The sequence below is a fragment of the Loxodonta africana genome, chromosome 7 (genome assembly GCF_030014295.1).
Source record: "Loxodonta africana isolate mLoxAfr1 chromosome 7, mLoxAfr1.hap2, whole genome shotgun sequence".
Classification (NCBI taxonomy): domain Eukaryota; kingdom Metazoa; phylum Chordata; class Mammalia; order Proboscidea; family Elephantidae; genus Loxodonta; species Loxodonta africana.
In genome coordinates, this window is record NC_087348.1 from 106,457,434 (window position 1) to 106,480,316 (window position 22,883).

General features: G+C 40.1%; 2 protein-coding genes across 3 annotated transcripts in view; one reads left to right on the forward strand and one right to left on the reverse strand.

Moving 5' to 3' along the window:
- RAB38 (RAB38, member RAS oncogene family) overlaps positions 1–22,883 on the forward strand; it is a 170,440-nt gene that overhangs the window by 101,166 nt on the left and 46,391 nt on the right. The window contains exon 4 of one of the 2 annotated variants that reach the window (XM_064288811.1): positions 195–9,740. The exons of the other annotated variant lie outside the window; for it this stretch is intronic. The gene's annotated coding sequence lies outside the window, so the exon portion shown is untranslated. Of the gene's footprint in view, positions 1–194; positions 9,741–22,883 lie in introns of those variants that run through there. 2 annotated transcript variants of the gene reach the window in all.
- Positions 12,337–22,883, reverse strand: part of CTSC (cathepsin C) — a 45,478-nt gene continuing 34,931 nt past the window's right edge. The window contains exons 6-7 of the mRNA XM_003418554.4: positions 18,416–18,547; positions 12,337–16,671 (exon numbers count right to left, since the gene is read on the reverse strand). Of these exons, the coding sequence (XP_003418602.1) occupies positions 16,169–16,671; positions 18,416–18,547 (635 nt within the window). The 3' untranslated portion in view covers positions 12,337–16,168. The remainder of the gene's footprint in view (positions 16,672–18,415; positions 18,548–22,883) is intronic.

The window sequence follows — 22,883 nt, forward strand, 5'->3', positions numbered from 1 at the left end:
AGAAATTTGAACACTCTCAGTTTGTACACCAGTTCCACAGAGCCCTGGCCCATTTTTCAGAGTCTAGATGCCATGCTTACCTATGGCTTTGTTGAGTCCTGACACACTACCTACTTATTTCACCCAGGCACTAAATAACTGGGAATCATTTACCAAAGCTCTGAACTATGTTCCTGCCTCCTTTTGTTCCCTAGAGATTCCTACCACCATGTTCCATCAACCCTAGAAGATGCTCCTGAAGTATCAATGCTGCCTGGATCACATCATCATGTTTCACTGGAATCTATATATTGGACAGCTGCTTCCCTTTATTTCACACCAGCATAGCTCCAAGGTCCTAGATATTTCACAAGCATAGGTTTATAACCCTGTGTTCCATTCAACTCTTCCCCCGCCAACCTCTAATCTCCCTATCCAAGGAAAAGAATGGTAGGAAGCAATATCCACAAGACTGAAATAAGCCAGAATGATTAACAAATGGAAAGATAGTGAGGTAATTTGTTTGGCTTTCAACATCAAGAAGTCAAGATATGCTACTTCTTTGTCTCATAACAAAGACCCCATTTGGAACTCCAAAAGCTCTATCTGATAAGGGGCTGTGGGTTTGAGGATGGTGAATTTACAGAAGCAAGGAATCTTAGTCAATGTAACTTTTCTATTAAAAAAAAAAAGGAAACATGGGCAATCCTAATTTATGGTACCATCAGGTCACATTTACTTATGAGCATGTTTGTAGACAACTAAGCCCACACCTATTTAATAATAGATGAGTCATGCATAGGATAATTACCTAAAAAGTAGTGTAAAAGTGCTAATGTTATCCAAACCTGTTGCTGTCGAGTCAATTCCAACTCGTAGTGACCCTACAGGACAGAGTAGAGCTGCCCAGAGGGTTTCCAAGCAGCAACTGGTAGATTCAAACTGCTGACCTTTTGGCTAGCAGCCCTGCTCTTGACCACTGCACCACCAGGGCTCCACTAAAGAAGGCACAAATAATTCTCCAGGTCATTACTGGCCAAAAATGTTGTATAATTTGCTGTCATGTACAGCTGAAGGAAGAATTATTCACTCAGTGCCTACTGCATTGCATTTCAGAAAACGGACATTGAAAATAATGTGGCATAACGGAGAGAAGGCAAAAAAATTAAGTCCAAAGCTGTGACTTCAAGTACTAGTTCTTGCAGGGCTTTTGGTCTCATTGAACCTATTTTCACATCTGTAATACATAAACAGCTAATACCTATCTTACTGTCGTAGGCTGTTTTGAGAAAGACTCTAAACAATATACCAAAAGCCTATTCCTGTCAAGATGATTCTGATTCATAGCAACCCTATAAAACTAAACCAAACCCACTGCCTTTGAGTCGATTTCGACTCATAGCCACCCTCTAGGACAGAGTAGAACTGCCCCATAGAGTATCCAAGGAGTGCCTGGTGGATTCAAACTGCTGGTTAGCAGCTGTAGCACTGAACCACTACACAACTAGGGTTTCCAGCAACCCTATAGGAAAGAGTAAAACTGCCCCATAGGGTTTCCAAAGCTCTGATTTTTAAGCAAGCAGATTGCCACATCTTTCTCCCATGGAGTGTTAGCGGGTTCAAACCTCCAACCTTTTGGTTAGCAACCAAGCACTGTTAACTATTGATTGTACCACCAGGGCTCCTATAAATAATATACTAACTTTCAAAAGCTAGTTATTTTGTCATTTAATATGACAATTGGCACATGAACAGTACCTCATAAACTGGATAATGCCTTATTTTTTGTTATCTAAATGGTCCTTAACGTATTTTAAATCTTTCCTTAACGCAGGAGATTTGATGATCAGCATTTGAGGCCAGAGTTTTGGGCAGAGACCAAGAGAATTCAGCTGCCAGCTACAAAAGTACTACATACAGCAAGTGCCAAAAAAACCCTACTCATTTTTGAATGAGAAAACATCTCTGTCAAACCAATTCTCAAGTTTTTAAAGTTCCTTCCCACATGTTCCTATGAAAAGGTCATTCTTCATGTTTCATTTTAAATGGGGCTGTCAAATTGACAAGTGTCAACTGTTTTCCAGGCCTGGGAAATTGATCCAGATAAACTGAATTTGAGGATGAGGAGTAATTTTAGGGAATTGAATGGCTTGTGTCTTGAAGGCACAGACAGCACAGAGTGAAATAAGGGTAATTTATAGACTGGAAGCACAGCCAACTCTGCAATGGTATAGGCAGCTCCCAGGCAAGCATTGCAGAATTGGAATCAATATCTTCTGGGGACCAAAACTTGAAATATTTAACAAGCAGTCATGTTACAACAGATTAGGAAATGCCATTTTTACTCTTACTGCCCTTTACCCTATAGCCGAATTTTAAAAAGTAGGGGTAAATTTTGTCCCATTGTGCATTGCACATAGGGTTGCCATGAGTCAGGGTCCAGCTCAATGGCAGCTAACAACAGTGTTTAGTCATAGCAGATCACACCATTTCTACCTCTGAGTAGATACGGTCTAGGGAGTAATTAAAGCTTTGAACTGAATATGTTCAGGTCCCTGCTCTGCAGGAGGAAGAGATATTATTTTCCATTATCACATCAGTATCCTGTGGGACCTAAGAGATTGAAATGTTAGAGAAAATAGGTCTGAGTTTCTTAGAACTGAAATTAAATTTTAATAAATGAAAATGTCTAGAAAGTTACACAATAGGACTGAGATTTACCTAAGGAATTTACCCTTCCAAATAGATACTGTTTTAAAGAACAATTGGTAGCAATTTCTGGAAGCAAATCCTGTTTTGAGTTTACACTCCCCAAATCTGAGACCCCATGATAAACTTACATTCTATTAAGGTGTTTGGATGTTTACTATCCAGAGAAATATACCCTACACAATATTAGCCACTCAATTTCTGTGTACTCCTACCAGCCAAGAAGATTTCACTGTGCTTAAATTTCTATAGCTTGCATTATGAAAATCACAGATTTATTGAGCGTACATTTTCAGAAACTAGCCATATCAACCTTGAAAATTCCCTGAGTTATAAGGAACCAATTACTGATTTTATGCAGGGATGCAACATTGTCACCATTGCTGTGGTGAGGAGGAGGGCAGGGCTGGGAGTAGGAGACATGTCAGAAGGCTATACCAGTGAGACTTAAGACAGACATGTGAAAAGACATTTAATAGGTATTCAGAAATTAGAATTAGTAGGAGGTCATGACTAATTGAATGTGAGGGGTAAAGAAGAGGCATGTCAATGATGATATCCAGGTTTCTGATTTGGAAAATGTGGTGATGAGGGTGTTATAAACTAAACTAACAAACATTACGGGATGGAAATGATCTTGCTTTGGGAGCAAGAAAAAGATATGTTCATATTTATATATGTTGCCTTTGATAACAGGACACCCAAATGGATATGTGCAAGTGGGAAGTGAGATATATACATGGTTTAGAAGTTGTAGTAGGCAGCATCCATGATGACCCCCAATGACCCTCACCTCCTTTTATTCATGGCCTTAAGTAATCCCCTCACCTTAGATAACTTGCTTCTGACCAAGAGAATATGGGAACATTGAAGAGATGTCACTTCCATAATTAGGTCACAAAAGATTGTGAATTCCATCTTGCTAGAAGACTCTATTGCTTTCACAGATTGCACACTTTGATGAAGCGATCTGTCTTGTTGGAGAGCTCCACATGGCAAGGCACTGAGGGTGGCCTCTAGCCAATTGCAAACGAGGAACTGAGGCTTTGGGTCCAAGAATACACAAGGAACTAAATGCTGTCAACAACCTCTAAATGATCCTTTCCCAAATGAGCCTTCAGATGAGACTGCAGACCCTTGGCTGACATCTCAACTGCACATTTGTGAGAAACCATGAAACAGAGAATTCAGTGAAATCATGTCTGGATTCCTGACCCACAGAAACTGTGAAATATAAACTGCATGTGTGTTGGTTTAAGCCGATAAGTTTTGAGATGCCACAATAAATAATTGATACAGGAGCTCTAGAGAGAGAGTTTAGATTTGGGATGTATCAGTATATAGCTAGTATATACTGAGTGTGAACAAGCTCACAGAGTGAGAATGTGTAGTGATGGGGAAAAAAAGAGCAGTGGGATAGAACTTAGAGGAATACTAAAATTTAAGGAATGGGTGGAGGACCAAGAGCCTGGAAAGGCACTGAGAAGTAGTCAGCGCTCTGAAAGCAAGGTTGAGGAAGGAGTGACCACATATCAAATGCTGAAATAAGGACTGCAAGCAGACCCTTGATTTTAGCAACAAGGAGAATTTTGCTTACCTTCATGGGAACAATTTCAAAGAAGTGACCTGGGTGGAAGGCAGGTTTCAATAGAGTGAGGAAAAAATATAAAATGAAAAAATGTAAGAAGCTACTGTGACAATTCTCTGAAGAAGCTTAGTAGCTGTTGAGAGAAGGGAAGAGTAACATGATATATGCAGTAGAATGACAAGTTAGTAGCTTTTTTATGCTGGGAGAGAGACGAGCATATTTATAGGATGAGGCCTTCTTGGTCACGCACATTTTTATTACATTTTCCTCTGAGCTGTTATTTACAACACATGCAACTTTAAAGGAAATAATTTGTATAATCACTCATAATCCTTCTAATCTTTCGAAGGGGCTGACATGTTCATTTCCATTTTACGTAACTTAAAACATAGTTATCATTCTTTTCACTTACTATAACATAAACATTTCTTAATGTTGCCATATTGGTGACATAGTTCTTTTTAATCTGTATAATATATTGTCAAGCATGTATACTATAAATGATTTATTTACTTTTTTGTTGGACATTTAGGTTGTTTCCAACTTTTTATAACTGTAAGTGATTCTGTGATTAATTGCTCAAAGTTTCTCCAAAACAAAAACAGAGAGACCCCCCATAAGGGATGTCTTCTGGAAGCTTGCCAAAGCCAGCGATCTTCATGCTAAAGGGCTCTGAGCAGAGTTCAGTACAAATTCGTGCAAAAATTGACGGGGCATCTTCTCTTTTAGTTTCCCAAACTTCTGAAACCCAGCAGGTGGGTAGTTCAAATATACAGAAAAAAAGATTACTGAGGGCCCGGGTTTTCTTCAAATGTTCTGTGGACCAACTCTGGGTTGATGTCTTTCTACTAACATGCATGAAATACAGCAGGGAGGACCTCCATCATCTTTCTTTTATTTATTTGTTAGACTGGAAGGAATGTTGCTGCTCTTAATAACCTCCCTTGCTATTGCTCTCCGAGTAACATAATCTACTCTTCCTGGAGGGCTGAGTGCACTGCCAGAAAGTGTCTTCCATTTGAGTTTACAGCCACTGTTGTTTGCCAAATTCTTCCTAAGAATTGCTGTCACATTTCTGTGATAGCTTTGACTGCTTTTGCAATGGTCAGGTGAAATTCAACAAGTTTTAGACAGAGCACGTTATCTTTCTCATCCTCCCCTCCTGACTTAACCCTCCTCCATGAGACCACCCTTCTTGGGCTTACCCTGACTTAAGATGCTGAATGCATCTTATGTCTTGGGGCTTATTCAAGTATTATAGTTGCCTACAAAAGCACAAGGAAGAACAAAAGGGACCAGAACCTGAAAAATCAACACACCATGGGAGAAGGCACTTGGCAGGACATCATAAGGGAGGAAGTATATAGTAGGTATTAAAAGCTGTGGTTCTAGAGACAAAGAGATCTGAGTTCAAATTCCAAGCAAATGGGTAAGCTCTGTGATATAAGTCAAGTTACTTAACTGCTCTGATTCCTCACCTGTAACGCAGGAACTTTGTATGGAATTAAGTGAGATACTGTATGTAAAGGGCTTACCACACCACCTGGCACAAAGTAAGACCTTGATAAATGGCAGTCATTATCATTACCAATAAAGACATAACTAATTGGGTGTAAAAATCAGGTATAGTTTTGCAGGAAGAGGTATCCACTGGGTGAAGCTGCTGCAGTGGCAGTCAAGGTAAGCACGCAGCAGCAGCATTCAAGGAGCAACAGAGTAACACAGTGGTGCTCTGTGGATGGCAAGAGTACAGCGATGGTGAATCGGGGGTGCACAGAATTAAGAATCCCTGAAGCCAGGCCGTGGGCATCAGGAGAATCTCTCCATTTGTAGAAGGGCCTTAGTTACCAGGTGAGGTGGGTGGTGCAAACGGTAATGTGCTTACCTGCTAATGAAAAGGTTGTAGGTTCCAGTCCAACCCAGAAACACCTCAGAAGAAAGGCCTGGTTGGTGATACACTTCCAAGAAATCAGCCGTTCAATAACCTATGGAACAGTTCTACTCTGACACCTGTGAGGCTGCCATGAGTTGGAGCTGACTCCATGACAACAGGTTTGTTTTTTCTAGTCTCTAGAAATGGTGATGGCAGAAGTACAGCTGGGTTCCAACCCCAGAGGAACTGATACAAAAACCTGGGAACTGTGAGAGCGCTAAGGCTCAGGGAACAAATGGGAAGCTCAGTTTCTGTACAAGATCTTGAGGTTAAGGAGAGACTACAGGTTGGATTGCAACTCTAAGCTGAGTTATATAACTGGTACACGTTCCCTGAGTCTCATTTGTAAAGCATTTTCAATGTTTCCTCCCATCCTATAACTGCAAAAAAACAGTGAAAACACCTGCACTTTGTGGGATAGCTGCTGGCGGAGAGAAAAACTATACACACAAAAATCCACTTGACTAAGCTTGGGCTTAAAAGTCTCCATGAGCCTCCTGCAATTTTATGCAAAATTTACGTTGACTATGTGTATTTTTCCTTCCATCTTCATAAGGTTTTCACTGGCTAATGCTTTGCAGAAGTAGACTGCAGGGTCTTTCTTCCTAGTCTGTCTTAATCTGGAAGCTCAGCTGAAACCTGTCCTCCATGGGTGACCCTGCTGGTATCTGAATACCGGTAGCATAGCTTCCAGCATCACAGCAATATGCAAGCCCCTACAGTACGGCAAACTGATAGGAATACACGGAGTCATTGCACCAAAAAGAATTAGTCGATATTCAACCATTTCAAGAGATGGCATATGATCAGGAACCGATGGTACTCAAGGAACAAGTCCAAGCTGCTCTGAAGGCATTGGTGAAAAACAAGGCTCCAGGAACTGATGAAATATCAATTGAGATGTTTCAACAAACAGATGCAGCACTGGAGGTGCTCACTCGTCTATGCCAAGAAATATGGAAGACAGCTTCCTGGCCAACTGACTGGAAGAGATCCATATTTATGCCTATTCCCAAGAAAGGTGATCCAACCGAATATGGAAATTATAGAACAATATCATTAATATCACGCGCAAGCAAAATTTTGCTGAAGATCATTCAAAAATGGCTGCAGCAGTATATCAACAGGGAACTGCGAGAAATTCAGGCCAGTTTCAGAAGAGGACATGGAACCAGGGATATCATTGCTGATGTCAGATGGATCCTGGCTGAAAGCAGAGAATACCAGAAGGATGTTTACCTGTGTTTTATTGACTATGCGAAGGCATTCGACTGTGTAGATCATAACAAATTATGGATAACATTGCAAAGAATGGGAATTCCAGAACACTTAATTGTGCCCATGAGGAACGTTTACATAGATCAAGAGGCAGTTGTTAGGGCAGAACAAGGGGATACTGATTGGTCTAAAGTCAGGAAAGATGTGCATCAGAGTTGTATTCTTTCACCATACTTATTCAATCTGTATGCTGAGCAAATAATACAAGAAGCTGGACTATATGAAGAAGAACAGGGCATCAGGATTGGAGGAAGATTCATTAACAACCTGCGTTATGCAGATGACAGAACCTTGCTTGCGGAAAGTGAAGAGGACTTGAAGCACTTACTAATGAAGATCAAAGACCACAGCCTTCAGTATGGATTGCACCTCAACATAAAGAAAACAAAAATCTCATAACTGGACCAATGACCAACGTCATGATAAACTGAGAAAGATTGAAGTTGTCAAGGATTTCATTTTACTTGGATCCACAATCAACAGCCCTGGAAGCAGCAGTCAAGAAATCAAAGGATGCATTGCATTGGGTAAATCTGCTGCAAAGGACCTCTTTAAAGTGTTGAAGAGCAAAGATGTCACCTTGAAGACCAAGGTGCACCTGACCCAAGCCATGGTATTTTCAATCGCATCATATGCATGTGAAAGCTGGACAATGAATAAGGAAGACCGAAGAATTGACGCCTTTGAATTGTGGTGTTGGCGAAGAATATTGACTATACTATGAACTGCCAAAAGACCGAACAAATCTGTCTTAGAAGTACAGCCAGAATGCTCCTTAGAGGCAAGGATAGTGAGACTGCGTCTTACATACTTTGGACATGTTATCAGGAGGGATCAGTCCCTGGAGAAGGACATCATGCTTGGCAGAATACAGGGTCAGTGGAAAAGAGGAAGACCCTCAAAGAGGTGGATTGACACAGTGGCTGCAACAATGAGCTCAAGCATAACAATTGTAAGGATGGCTCAGGACTGGGCATTGTTTCGCTCTGTTGTGCATAGGGTCACTATGAGTCGGAACCGACTGGACAGCACCTAACGACAATAACAACATGCGTATTTTTCTGGGAAAAATTCACAGTTTTCTTCAGTCTCAAAAGGATCCATGACCTAGCATTGATGAAGGACTAATGCTTTAAACAATTATCTTTTTATACCAAGGTATCTACAGTCTCTATCTTTATCAAATGTTTGGTGAGTTGAGATGTATTCATCTTCTATCTTCTCTGACAAAATATTCCCCACACATGGGCCTCCAATTATCACTATACCATCTCTTTTTTTTGCCACCCTCCACCCCTTTTTTAAAGGATTGTCACAATTCCGGGTCTGCATATAAGCCCCCATTCTTACTATCAAGTATGGCTATGTATGTAATAAGTTTTATGTATTTTGAAAAATCATGTCAGCGGGTTCCTATTGGGTGGAGGCCACTGCAGAATAGGCTCAATCTGCCATCTTTAAACCTAGAGGGAAATGTCCTTATTTTCACTTGTTACTTCTATCTTCCCACACTCACTTGGCCTTACATACTTTTCGCAATCCTCTTGATTCCTCAGAGCTCAGCTCAAGTTCAATATCCTCTCTGAAACCTGTATAACCTTAGTCCTCAGGTCCCTCTCCCTCCTACAAAGTCTATAACATTAATTTGGCACTGGGAAAAAGAGTGTAAGGGAGTTAGCATGTTGTAGATGAGGCTCTCTCAAACTCGTCATTATTGAAATTTTGGGTCGGGTTATGTTTTGCTGTGGGAGACTGTCACGTGTATTATAGAATGTTTAGTTTTATCTCTGGCCTTGAACAACTAGACGCCAGTAGCAGTTCCCTACCTTCTCCCAGTGTGACAAACCAAAATGTTTCTAGACATTGGCAGATGTCCCCTGGGGGCAAAACAAGCCCCAGTTGAGAACCATTGTTGTGGTCATTCCTATGTATTAGGTACTGTGCTAGACTCTGTAAAGACTTGATTTCATGGTCAGACCCTACTTTATCTTCCTTTTGCTTTGGTTCCTTCATTTATTTTAAATTTGTTGCATACTGTATCTTTATCTTTATAAATCACTTTAAGCTCTTTTTAAAAATAAGACATTACATATACTCATTTTCCCTTTTAAACCTTGCCACAGCCTTTGAAAATAGGTATTAAGATTGCCTTTTAACAGATAAAGACACTGAAGACTAGAGATCTCTGTTCAGTAACAAGCCTAAGGTCCACTTAACAATGATGGAGCAAAGATTCAAAACCAAACCTGTCTGATTCCAAAGTCTACATTCTCATTGCACTATGTTTGTTTTGTTGACTTTCTTTCCCTAGACTCATCCTGCTTATTAACCGTATTTTAGCTTGCAGAGCTGTGATCGTGTCTAATACCTCTTGGGAATTGTGTCTGTTTCTTACGATGGCATGTTGTTGTTGCTGTGTGCCATTGAGTCAGTTCTGACTCATAGCGACCCTACAGGACAGAGTAGAACTGCTCCACAGGGCTTCTAAGGAGTGGCTCATGGATTCGAACTGCAGATCTTTTGGTTAGCAGCCTGAGCTCCTAACCACTTTGCCACCAGGGCTCCTATGATGGCATAGAAATAGTTAATCTAATGGAAAAATATGCTTGTATTTTAGTTCTCCAGGAACCCCACAAAAGAGAGTGGGGTTATAAAAATCTGATACTAAAAGCATTCATTTTCTATCATTTATCTTAAACTACACTGAAACTATTTAATACTTTTGAAGGTTCAGAAAATACATTACAGGAAAAAAAAATAAATCACCTCAATGATTAATGCACAGTCTTAGCTTCGTGGCGCTTCCCTCATTTCCTCAGGGAAGGTTACTTTTCCAGCTTATTTCTTTTCAATTGATTGTTAGGATTTCAATCTTTTTAGACCTTTTGCATTAGAGGAAGGTACAAGTCAGCTATTTTTTTTCTCAATTTGGGGAGTTTGGAGTTTATCACACCCTTTCCCCATTTAACTACCTCTAGAATTGAATTTCAAAAAAACAAATTGCCTTTTGGGACAGAAAGTTCAAGATCAAAGTATTGCATCAGCATCACACCCCCCAGGTCAAAAAAGGAGAGGTTACATTTCTCCTTCCTTCTGGTAACTCTAAAAAGCCTTCAAAGAAAGAGGGTCTTAGTAAATGGATTTCTGAAAGGAAAAGAAAGACACCAACAAAAACATGTGTTACATATCCTGTCAGATCGTCAAAGCCAAGGGTGACTTTATCTCCTGCAATTCTGGTTTGCTGTCAGCATGAGGACATAGTGTGGCATAGCCAGAAGGTCTGCTGAAATTTCGATTATTTTACAGGCCAAGCAATTCCAAGCAAATTTACACTTTGAATCAGAAGTACAATTCAATGAGGCCAATAATTTACAGCTAATGAAACTAATGCACAGGGTGGCTAAATGACCCACCACCAATATACTAATTTTGAGTCCAGGCACTTCCCATCAGAATCAAAGATTCTGATATATCTAAAACTCTGAAATCCTGGCCAGGAAGTTTCTACTTATTTTTAGATCAAAAAGAAAATTTTATTAGCGTTATGAAAGATAAATATTAACATCTTTATATTTAAAAGCAAACTGTTAAAACTTCTAAATCACCACACATGTACTGGAGATAAGAGCACTTACCTCCAAGAGACAATAGGATTTTTGAGTGCTGGAAAGGACTTTACAGAAAAAATAAGGTGGGCTTCCTTTGTTTTTCTTAATTGGGAAGGCAGCGGATACATTAGAAAGTTCTAGAAACACCCTAGGGTCTCTTGTTAGGTGTTGTTGAGTTGGCTCTAGCTGATAGAGACCCTATCTATGTACAACAGAACAGCCCAGGGTTTAGTTTGAGATTTACTGTTTTAGCTGTGACCTAAGGCTTTTCACTCCACCTCTGTACCCCATTTTTTTTTTTAATGACAGAGGTGACTAAATGACCTTCCAGCTTCATTTCCAGTACGAATTTCATTTGAATCTGGTACACTCACTTTATCCTAAGGCTGAGTTTAGACTCAGAATAGGAAAATCAAATTGTTAGAACTCTCATCTTAGATTAACCTTGGTCTTTTTTGCCGAGTATCACAGACCTCAAAGTTTCCGTGACCTTTCCCTTGGCTGAGACCTGTTACTCATCTCTGCTATGGCCTTCTGGGGTTGATCAAATTTCACACATGTTCTTTCTCCACAGGCAGAAGCAGAAACAGAAGCAATGGTGTGTGTGGGGCTGGCGGGCGGAGGGGGGAGACCAAAAAAACCCATTGCCACTGAGTAGATTCCAACTCACAGAGACCTTATAGGACAGGGTAGAACTGCCCCAGAGTTTCCAAGGGGCAGCTGGTGGATTCAACCTTCTGATTAGCAGCTATAGCTCACCATAGCTATTAACCACTTTGCCATCTGGGGGAGGGGATATAAAACTCTCTATACCAAAAAATCAAAATCAAAATCATCTCCCTAATTCAATTTAACTTAGTTTTTAAAGGTTTTTCTTTGTGGGTTTATGTCAGTATCCCTCTGTGGGTTCTCTTTTTAAAAAAAAAAAAAAAAACTCGATCATCCATTAGGTGAAACTTCACAGAGAAAATTAGTTTCCCATTTGATAGTTTGTACATAAAATGTTCATGACACTGTTTTTCATTCCCCAGAATACGTCAGTCAGCACTCTCCCCATTTCCATCCCAGCTTCCCAGTGTCCTTTTGTCCTGATTTTCTACCCCTCCCTGCCTTTTTATCTTTGCTTTTGGTCAAATGTTGCCCTTTCGATCTCATATAAATGATTGTTCTAAGAAGCATGTTCCTCTCAAGTGTTACTGTTTAATTTATGGGCCTGTCTATGGTTTGGCTGAAAGGTAGTCTCCAGGAATGGCTTCAGTTTGTTTGGGGTTTTTTTTTTTTTTTCAGGGCCATAGTCTCAGGGGTTCCTCTAGTCTCTGTCAGACCAGTAAGTCTGGTCTTTTTGTGAATTAGATTTTTTGTTCTACAAGCTTTTCTCCTGCTCTGTCCAGGACTCTCTGTTGTGACCCCAGTCAGAACCATCCACAGTGGTAGCTGGACACCAACTAGTTTTGGTCTCAGCATCCTGTAGGCTGTGGTTCATGTGATCTACTAGTCCTTTGCACTAAATGCTCACTTCAGCCTTTGTCTCTCCTTTTTATTTTTGAAAAAAGAAATCTCCCAAGCTTTCTCTCTCTCTAGAGGGTAGAGCTTGTTTATTAATAGAATATGTCTTAGCTGCATCCTCTTAGCAAAAGCTTATGTTACAACTTGAATTAATAATATTTATATAGTCCTTACGATGTGCCAAGCACTGTTGCAAGTACTTTGCACATATGAATGTAATTACTCCTCTAACAACTTTATGAAGTAGATACACATCTTACTACGCAAATCTATTCAGTGCTTGAATTCAGTGGGTATAGGTTAAAAGAATTCAGTGAGTAAGTTTGGATGGCCCGGGAAAATACAGTTTATCTGAATCTCACTTGGAACTGTAAATAGCCTGAGTTAAAAGAGCAAGAGACATCTTAAAAAACGCAAATCCATTTGGGTCCTTTGTTGAGACGGCAAGAGTTTGGAGAGGAAGATTTCAGTCAGTGAAATATATCTATTCCATTTTCTCCATCTTACAGACAACAAAACTGAAGCACAAGTAGATTAGATAAACTGTATGAGGTTTCATAGGAAATTAGGTGGCAGAGCCAGAAACCTTATTTGGGCAGTATGGCTTTAGAGTCAACATTAAGACTGTGCTAGGCTGCCTAACTAAACTTTATTTTCCTCACCCTTGTGGTTTGGGCATATCCTCACTATGGTCTATCTGGCAATGTCTTGGGGAGTGTCATGGATTGACTTGTGTCCCCGAAGAATGTATGTCGACTTGACTAGGCCATGATTCCCAGTATTGTATGGCTGTCTACCATTTTTTGATTTTCCCATGTATTGTAAATCCTACCTCTATGATGTTAATGAGGCAGGACTCAATCTACGAGATTAGGTTACATCTTGAGTCAATCTCTTTTGCGATATAAAAGAGAAGCGAGCAGAGAGACATGGGGACCTCCTACCACCAAGAAAGCAGAGTCAGAATCAGAGCGTATCCTATGGACCCAGGGTCCCTGTGCTGAAAAGCTCCTAGACCAGGGGAAGACTGATGGCAAGGAACTTCCCTCAGAACTGACAGAGAAAGAAAGCCTTCCCCTGATGCTGGCACCCTAAATTTGTACTTTTAGCCTCTTAGACCATGAGAAAATAAATTTCTGTTTGTTAAAGCCATCCGCTGGTGGTATTTCTTTTATAGCAGCATGAGATAACTAAGACAGGGAGGTAAGCCAGAGTTTCCATACCATTTCTTCAAGAGCTCAACTTGTCAACACACTTTGATGGTATGTTCTATTAGCACCAATATAAACAAATTTTAGGTAATGGAACTTGCTGCTTTTTGTACAGTTTAACAGTCTAATCACATGGTTTGTGGAACCACAATACTCCATTTAGTCACTGTCTTTAAAGACTTCTGCTACCATGGATGAAACAAGTGATTCTTCCCTCTTATAGAAATAAGAAAACTAGACTTCCACAGGAAATAAATCCAGGTTGAAATACGGTATGACTTGAGCTCTTGCTCTAAGCAATCCCACTGGCAACCTCTGAAAACCTGGGGACTCTTCAAACAACTGCTTGCCCTCATCAAGTCATACTTGTGGGGTCTAGCTTCCCACAGTCAGTGAGATGCACGTCATACTTAGTCTTTCAATATTTCCCAAGTATTTAATGGATGCCGCCGGTAGTGACTTTCTGTAAGAGCTCAGGCAGGGCCTTTCAAACAATTGTGCAAGAGTGTGGGCACACTGCATGTTGTTTTCATATGTGCATCCTGATTGCATGCCAAGTAGAGAACCAGAGGATAAACTCAAGTTTGCAGGTCAAGCAAAATCTTGTTTGCTAAGGTGACAGGTACTATCTTTATAAATGTTGAGTAAAAAAAATCAATTTATGTTTGATATAAAGTATTCACTAAGGCTAAGGTATAAATAAGACCAAAATTACGTTTAATCTGTAACAAAGAAAATACACTTCTTTGGAGGCCTTTGAAATGTTAAGGGCCCTGACTATGCCTGCCATTAAGAGCGTCTGCTTCCATGTCACCATGGGGTGAAAAGGTCCAGGTATGTAGCAGTGTGCCAGGAGGCCCAGGAAGCCACACTTAAACATGGCACATACTCCCGGAGTGCCACTTCAGTTCAAGGAGAATAAAAATGTCATTGCTGTGAATTACAATGCAAAAGGTACATGAGGTTCAAGACAAAATACTGGCACGTCAAATGGCAGGGTGAAATTTCCCAGCATGCAGCTAGTTTCTCTAGTGATGATGAATACTCCGGTAGAGGCATCTGAGAGTCAGTGCTCTGAAGTGTTGAGGACAGTTGAATTTAGAAGCTGAATCATGGTTCCATCACTTAGCAGCTTTGTTACCTTGGATGAGTCACTTCCCCTCTCAAGGCCTGTCTCCGTCTATGCAAAATTGGATTGGATGACCTCTATGGTCCCAGTGTTCCAGTTCCAAATTTCCCGAAGTTCCAAAAGGCTTGTGATTCTAACATGTTGCCATTTTGGAGCTCAGACTGCCTACCTACCCAACTTCCACATCGCTTCTAATACATGCCATCTGTTTACAAGTATAGAGGTTTCATGCTACTGTTGTTGTTGGGTGTCACTGAATCAATTCCAACTCATAGTGACCCCAGGTGACAGAGCAGAACTGCCTCACAGGGTTTTCTAGGTTGTAATCTTTATGGGAGCAGATTATTAGGTCTTTCTTCTTCAGAGCCCCTGGGTGAGTTCAAATAGCCAAGCTTTTGGTTAGTAGCCGAGTGATTAATGGTTGCACAACCAGGGCTCCCAGAGGTTTCACACCACTGTAAAATATCCCTTGAAGATAATAAAAGACCTGTCCAAATCTAAATAGCTAACAATATTCCACTAATTAAGCTACTGAGCAACAGTGAAAGCTATCCAATACTTCCAAGTGCAAGAAACACACCATATATATTAGTTTTATCAGAACTCCTACTTCTTTACTTTATGGCTTCTGGCTTATCAAATATTCAGGGATGACTTTAGGGGTATGCCACCTGTCATAAAGGTCCCATAGTTTTGTTTTGTTTTAAACTGAAGCACCCTCAAACACTTTTTCTTCTTAAAGAAGTGCTTACGTAAGTGACAAAAGTAAATCTAAATGAAAAACTTAGTGGTGAAATTCTCTTATGCACGCATGTAAGTTATACAGCACATGATCACTTGGACGTTTACGAAGAATTTAAAAGAAATCAATGAGCATTGCTTCATTTCCTGGTGATCTGCACGATGTAAAAATATTCCAGAGCCTTCACATAGATTTTTTTTTTTTTTAATATTGCATTTGGTAGATCACAAACCATTAGCAACATCCATTTCTTTATAGCCCTGTTAAAATCTCATTTAAATGAGTTCTTAGAAAAAAGTAGGTCAGTGGTTGATGAGAAGGTATACTGTCATCAGGGAAGGTTTTGATTTTAAAGGCAAACATCTTCATAGGAATCTATTTGTAATCTTCAGAAAATACTGCTATAAAAGTTTCAAGTCTATTAGTCAATCAAGTCTCTTTCTGACTGATGGTTGTCATTGTTATGAAATACTGAGAGATATACTCTACAGCTTAGGAATTGGTGTGGCTGTCAATGCTATGCTCTCAATTCCACACTCGTCAGTTCCTCTGCGGATCCTGAAGTAGCCATCCTCACCCCAAGTGGCGCTCCAGCTGTTTTTAACAATCCAGTAATCCAGCCCAGAGGCTGAGTCAGTGCCATAGCCGACCAGCAGAACTGCATGATTAGTCAGCTCAAAGGGGTTGAAAGGATCTCTCAGACCAGTGTGGTGATAGATTCCCTTGTGATAGTGGATGAAGTCATCGTATACTTCGAAGGAAACTACCACGGGCCCATGATTGACCAGCTCGAGCTTCATCAGAGCTTCATTGCAGCCCCCATAAAAACCTCCCACATAGTGGTACTCAGAGGAATAGTAACGAAAACAGTCCTTCTTCACTTTGCACGGAGAGTCAGTGGCTGTGTAGGGGAAGCAGGCCTCTTCTACCAGCCCAAAATCCTGGGCATACTTTCCTGCGATGAGATACGGGAAGCCACCTTCACAGCCTGAGGATGAAGAACACACACAGTTATAATTCCTCTCTCTGAAAGGGGTACAGGAGAAATCGTCCATTTCCTATACTTTCTTTTCTGTTGAAGTTAATTCTTTAAGTTACCTGTGAAAGTTGATGTAGCTTCGATGTTACATCATCGATTCATCCATTTAGACATCTAGCTAACCATCCTATCACCATCAGCCATTTACCCAAAACCCAGTGCCGCCTAACAGACAGTTATTCAGCACCTAACGTGGGAGGAAGCTATAACACAGTGGTTAAGCAGGCAGGCTCTGAAGGGTAACCACACAGGTTCAAAACCAAAGCTGTGTGAACTTCTTTTCTTTGTACCATCATTTAATTATTTGCAAAATATAGAGTGTAATAGTACCTCTCTTGTAGGATTTAACTAGTTACTCTACGTAAAGATATAAAATAAGCATTCAATCATGTTAGCTATTATTATTAGTATATAGCCAGACACTGTGCCGAGGCTCTTTCTGAAAACAGTTCTCCCTGACTACCTACTGCAGAAAATCTAAATCAGGCCCTCACCTCCTTCCGCTGGTCCTGGCCCTATTACACACACCCATAACACTATGCTTTCTTTTCACTATTCTTCTCACCAGTATAATGTTATTAGTACTGATGTAATCATCTATTTAATGTCGACTATACTCACTGTGAGCTTCAGGAGGGTTAGGGACTTTCATGACACATTATAGTCTCCAGGGTTTAACAATCACAGTATTGATTTTTTAATAAGTATTTCAGAAAGAAAGGCTCACTGACAATAACCATTCACCACACCTGGAAAGGCAATTTCAATGGTGAGCTAAACAGCTTTACTGTGGCCATAGATGGGAAACCCTGGTAGTATAGTGGTTAAGAGCAACAGCTGCTAACCAAAAGGCCAGCATTTTGAATCCACCAGGCACTCCTTAGAAACTCTATGGGGCAGTTCTAGTCTGTCCTATAAGGTCGCTATGAGTTGGAATCAACTCGACGGCAACAGATTTTTTTTTTTGGTATATCGTTAGTATATAGCCAGGCACCATGCCCAGGCTCATTCTCAAAAAAGCCTTCCCTGACTACCTACTGCAGTAAAGTCTAAATTAGGTCCTCATATCCTTCCACTAGTCTATAGCAGAAAACATTAAAATTGGAATGTTTCTCCCTGAACTAATTCCAGCTGGGCCTTAAATATACATTACATATGACCAGTTCTAAATGCCTAAGCTAGAATTTAAAAATTCTCCTAGAGATAAATCAGTGTCAGTATGGATTTAATAGGAATGAGGTTATGGACTGAGACCTCAGAAGTGAAACTCCAGTGGTTAGCCATGTGACCTTCAGAATGTTATAGAATTTCTTTGTGCTTGTTCCCTGTCTGCAAACAATAAATACCTTCTACTTCTCAGGGTTTTGAGCATTGTTAGAGAATGAATGTACGAGGCTTCTAGGATTCAGACAGAGCCTGGTGAGGGCTGTGAGTTAGGTTTTTCTGTACTGGGGAGTCAGGGAGAACTTCCATGAGAAAAGAGCCTAGGCATGGTGTCTGGCTATTTAGCTGGGATGGTATGGTGAGTTCCATGAGAACCATTCACTAATAAGTGATGGACCAGAACCTGCACCCAGGTTTTCTGACTACAGACACTGTGTTCTCTCCATTACACCATCCTTTGTCTTTGCCAACATCGGCCAACTACACACAGGTAAAGGTCATGGAACAGCACTTTTAATACAGCATTTACCTTGAGCATACTGGCTGCAAGACACAACCTCCTGAGGACTCAAGACTGGGGTCTGAGAATTGTTGGTTAGTATACGTAGTCTTGCTTCCAGCATACCCATAGAAGCAAATGAGTAGCAGCTCCCGCAAGATGCTGGCGAGAGAAAAGAAAAAGACACATAACCAAAGAAGCCTTTGAAGAACTCACAACGAATCACAGATAAACCTGAGTGGATGAGGTACATTAATATATTTCGATTGACTACTGCTATTGTTGTTCCTAAGGATGTGCACAATGTAGAAGATTCAATCAAAGATCATGATTGCACATATACGCAAACTTACAGGGATTTTCCTTGAGAATATTTAAGCAACTTAAAAAAATACTAATTTCTGAGAATCATTTAACAGTATTCTTGGTAATGAAGAACTGATTTATATGTGCAACAGCCCGAGGCATCTGGTTGAGAGAAACTGTGGAGAGATACATTAGTGTTGAGCTCTTAAATAGCTCTAGAGCAGCATTTTGCAGAGTGCTAGGTGGAACTAACGCCAAGAATGGCTCACATGTGGATGTGTTGTCAAGTTGTATTTTACTGAGGTTAAGGTGGCAAAATACAACAAAGCTATAGAAAGACAAGAGAGGGATTATAATGATGGATATGGGATTTAAGAAGGGCAATGAGGAAGTGAGAACATAAGGCAGATGAGGGGTAGTGAAATGAGCAGACAGGTTTGAACGTCTGCTGTAAGAAGCCCTGGTTAAACACTTGGCTGCTGACTAAATAGGTCAGCGGTTTGAACCCATCAGCTGCTCCGCAGGAGAAAGATTTAACAATCTGCTTCCATAAAGATTACAGTGTTGGAAATCCTACGGGACAGTTTTACTCTGTCCTTAGGCTCACTGTGTCAGAATCGACTAACGGATTTGGTTTTTGGTCATGTCCTCTGGATAGCTATGATCCCCTTAAAATTCCTCCCAAGAGGATATAGAAATAGGAGAAGTAGTTGGGTGGTGGTGAGTGAAAGAGAAGAAAGCAGCTTTATTTCACACCTGGATGCTCTGGCAAAGATAAAATATATTTACCTAAGAAGTATCTGCTAGGGATATAGTTGCTATCTCAAAAAAGAAATACTGTATTAGAAGGTAAATTATATTAAAAATATTTTTCTATATGTTTCTTAAAAAAATATGTGTAGACAAAATAATGAAATATACCTTAGAAAACATTATATATATGTAATTCAGAGACTTTCACTTATTCTAATTCTAGAAAGAAAATAATATAATTTTAATATCTCTATTTTTTGGGGTTATTATTATATAGCCTCTTTCTTCTCTGCTATATAAATTCTACATCAGGATATGCTTTACCAAGCCTAAGATGTTGGTATTAAATCCAGTTAATTATTCATTATTCATGTTACCAATATATTAGTTACCAAAGTATTTAAATAGAGAATACTCCTTTATGCATGTAAAATAAGATTTCTGAACAGATACACAATTAAAAACTCCTTCTACATAAAGAGAAGTCTTTGTTCTCTTCAGTAAATCGGAATTTAGTAACTTCCTTCATTAGAGAAAAGCACATTCAAAGAAACCTCATGCATTCAAAAATATTAACAGGGGGCACTGTTTTTCAGGGAACATGTCCCTCCCTGAGTAAAAAGAAAAGCCAGGACACTCCATGCTCAGCCTCCAACAGAACTCTATTTGATTTACTTAACATTACTTTTCACAAACTAAACTGTGAACTTCCTTAGTGTTCACAGAAAATGTGTTTTCTACATCTTGGTACCTGACACAGTAAATAAACTCCATGTATGTTTATAGAAAGAACCAAGGAATGAGCAAAGTGGATAAATATTTACTTACAGGAAACACAGTGAATTAAATAGAAATACTGAGCTTTCACTTGTTCCTAACCTCTAGAGAGGGCAGGAGCCCTAGGTCCCAATGTGAAACTCTTCTAAGTTGTTCAACAATACCACAAGATCTTGGACCTAGAATCTGCTAGAGCCCTAATTCTCCCTAACTGCTTATATTCTGATGTTTCCCAAAATTCTGCTTCTAAGAATCTCAGGTTTACCAATATCATGTATAGCTTTTGCTGCTGAGAATCACTTGGAAGGGGTCTTGGAATTCATCTAGTGTCCAATCTACCGATTTGACAATGAGTACACTGAGATTCAGAAAGGAGCTGTGGCCTGTCCCAGGTCCTACAGTTAGAGGCAGCAGGGGCTACTGCCTATGTGTCTTCTAACACAGGCCTAGGGTCCTTTTCAGTTTATAGGTCTTTCTCTACTTTAACATTTCAGTTTCTTTTAACTTACACTTTTTGTTTTTAGAAACCATCTGTCTCGGTTATCTGGTGCTGCTATAACAGAAATACCACAAGTGGATGGCTTTAACAAAGAGGAATTTATTCTCTCACAGTCTTACCTGTTGCCATCAAGTTGATACCAACTCGTAACGATGCGATAGGTCAGAGTAGAATTGCCCCTAAGAATTTCTAAGGAGTGCCTGGTAGATTTGTACTGCCGACCTTTTGGTTAGCAGCCATAGCACTTAACAACTACTCCACCAGGGTTTCCTCTCTCACGGTCTAGTAGGCTACAAGTTCAAATTCAGGGTGTCAGTTCCAAGGGAAGGCTTTCTCTGTCAGCTCTGGTGTAAGGTCCTTGTCATCAATCTTCCCCTGGTCGAGGTGCTTCTCAGTGCAGGGATCCTAGGTCCAAAGAACGAGCTATTCTCCCAGTTCTTATTTCTTGGTGATATGAGATCTCAAAAAGAGATTGACTCAAGACACAATCCAATCTTGTAGACTGAGTCCTGCCTCATTAACATGACTGCCACTAATCCCATATCATCAACATCATAGAGATAGGATTTACAACACATAGGAAAATCACATTAGATGACAAGATGGTGGACAATCACACAATACTGGGAATCATGGCCTAGCCAAATTGATATACATATTTTTGGGGAATACAATTCAATCCATACACCATCCAAATAATACTACCATTAAGATCCCTGTGTGAAATAACGAAATGTCAAAAAACTGCTCGAGAGACAGTAAACAGTCAAAGCCAGTGTTACTTTAATAGGACATCAACGCCTTAAAGGAAAGAACACATATCACGAGAGTATGGAAACTATCCCATTTTGGCCATCCAGCTTTCATGGCCCGCAAAACTATGTAAAAATCCCTCTGGAAATTAATTATTGTTGTTGTTATAGTTAGATGCCATTGAGTTGGTTCTGATTCACAGTGACCCTATGTACAACAGAATGAAACACTGCCCAGTCATGTGCCATCCTCACAATTGTTGTTATGTTTCAGCCAATTGTTGCAGCCACTGTCTCAATCCATCTCACGTAGGGTCTTCCTCTTTTTCACTGATCCTCTGCTTTACCAAGCGTGATGTCTTTCTCCATGTCCAAAGTACCTGAGACGAAGTTTCTCCACCCTTGCCTACTAGGAACATTCTGGCTGTATTTCTTCCAAAACAGGTTTGTTTGTTCTTCTGGCAGTCCATGGTATATTCAATATTCTTCCCCAACACCATAATTTAAAAGCATCAATTCCTCTTCAGTCTTCCTTATTCACTGTCCAGCTTTCACGTGCGTACGTGGCAATTGAAAATACCGTGTCTTGGGTCAGGTGTACCTTAGTCCTTAGAATGACATCTTCGCTTTTTAACACTTTAAAGAGGTCTTTTGCAGCAGATTTGCCCAGTGCAATGCATCGCCTGATTTCTTGACTACTGCTTTCATAGGCGTTGATTGTGGGTCCAAGTAAAATGAAATCCTTGACAACTTCAATATTTTCTCTATTTATCATGATGATGCTTATTAGTCCAGTTGTGAGGACTTTTGTTTTATGTTGAAGTGTAATCCATGCTGAAGGCTGTAGCCTTTCATCTTTATTATTAAGTGCTTCAGCATGCAAGGTTGTGTCATCTGCATACTGCACATTGTTAAGGAGTCTTCCTCCAATTCTGATGCTGTTTTCTTCTTCATATAGTCTAGCTTCTCAGATTATATGCTCAGTATAACCCAAATTCACTGCCACTGAGTATATTCTAACTCGTAGCAACCGTACAGGTCAGAGTATAACTGTCTCGTAGAGTATCCAAGGCTGAAATCTTTACAGAAGCAGACTACCACATCTTTCTCCCATGGAGCAGTTGGTGCGTTCAAACCGCTGACTTTTTGGTTAGCTCAGTGTACAGACTGAATAAGTATGGTGAAAGGACACAACCCTGATGCACACCTTTCCTGATTTTAAGCCATGCAGTATCCCTCTGTTTTGTCTGAAAGATTGCCTCTCGGTCTATGTACAGGTTCTGCATGAGCATGATTAAATGTTCTGGAATTCCCATTCTTTGCAATGTTATCCATAATTTGTTATGATCCACACAATCACGCCTTTGCATACTCAATAGAACACAGGTAAACATTTTTCCGGTATTCTCTG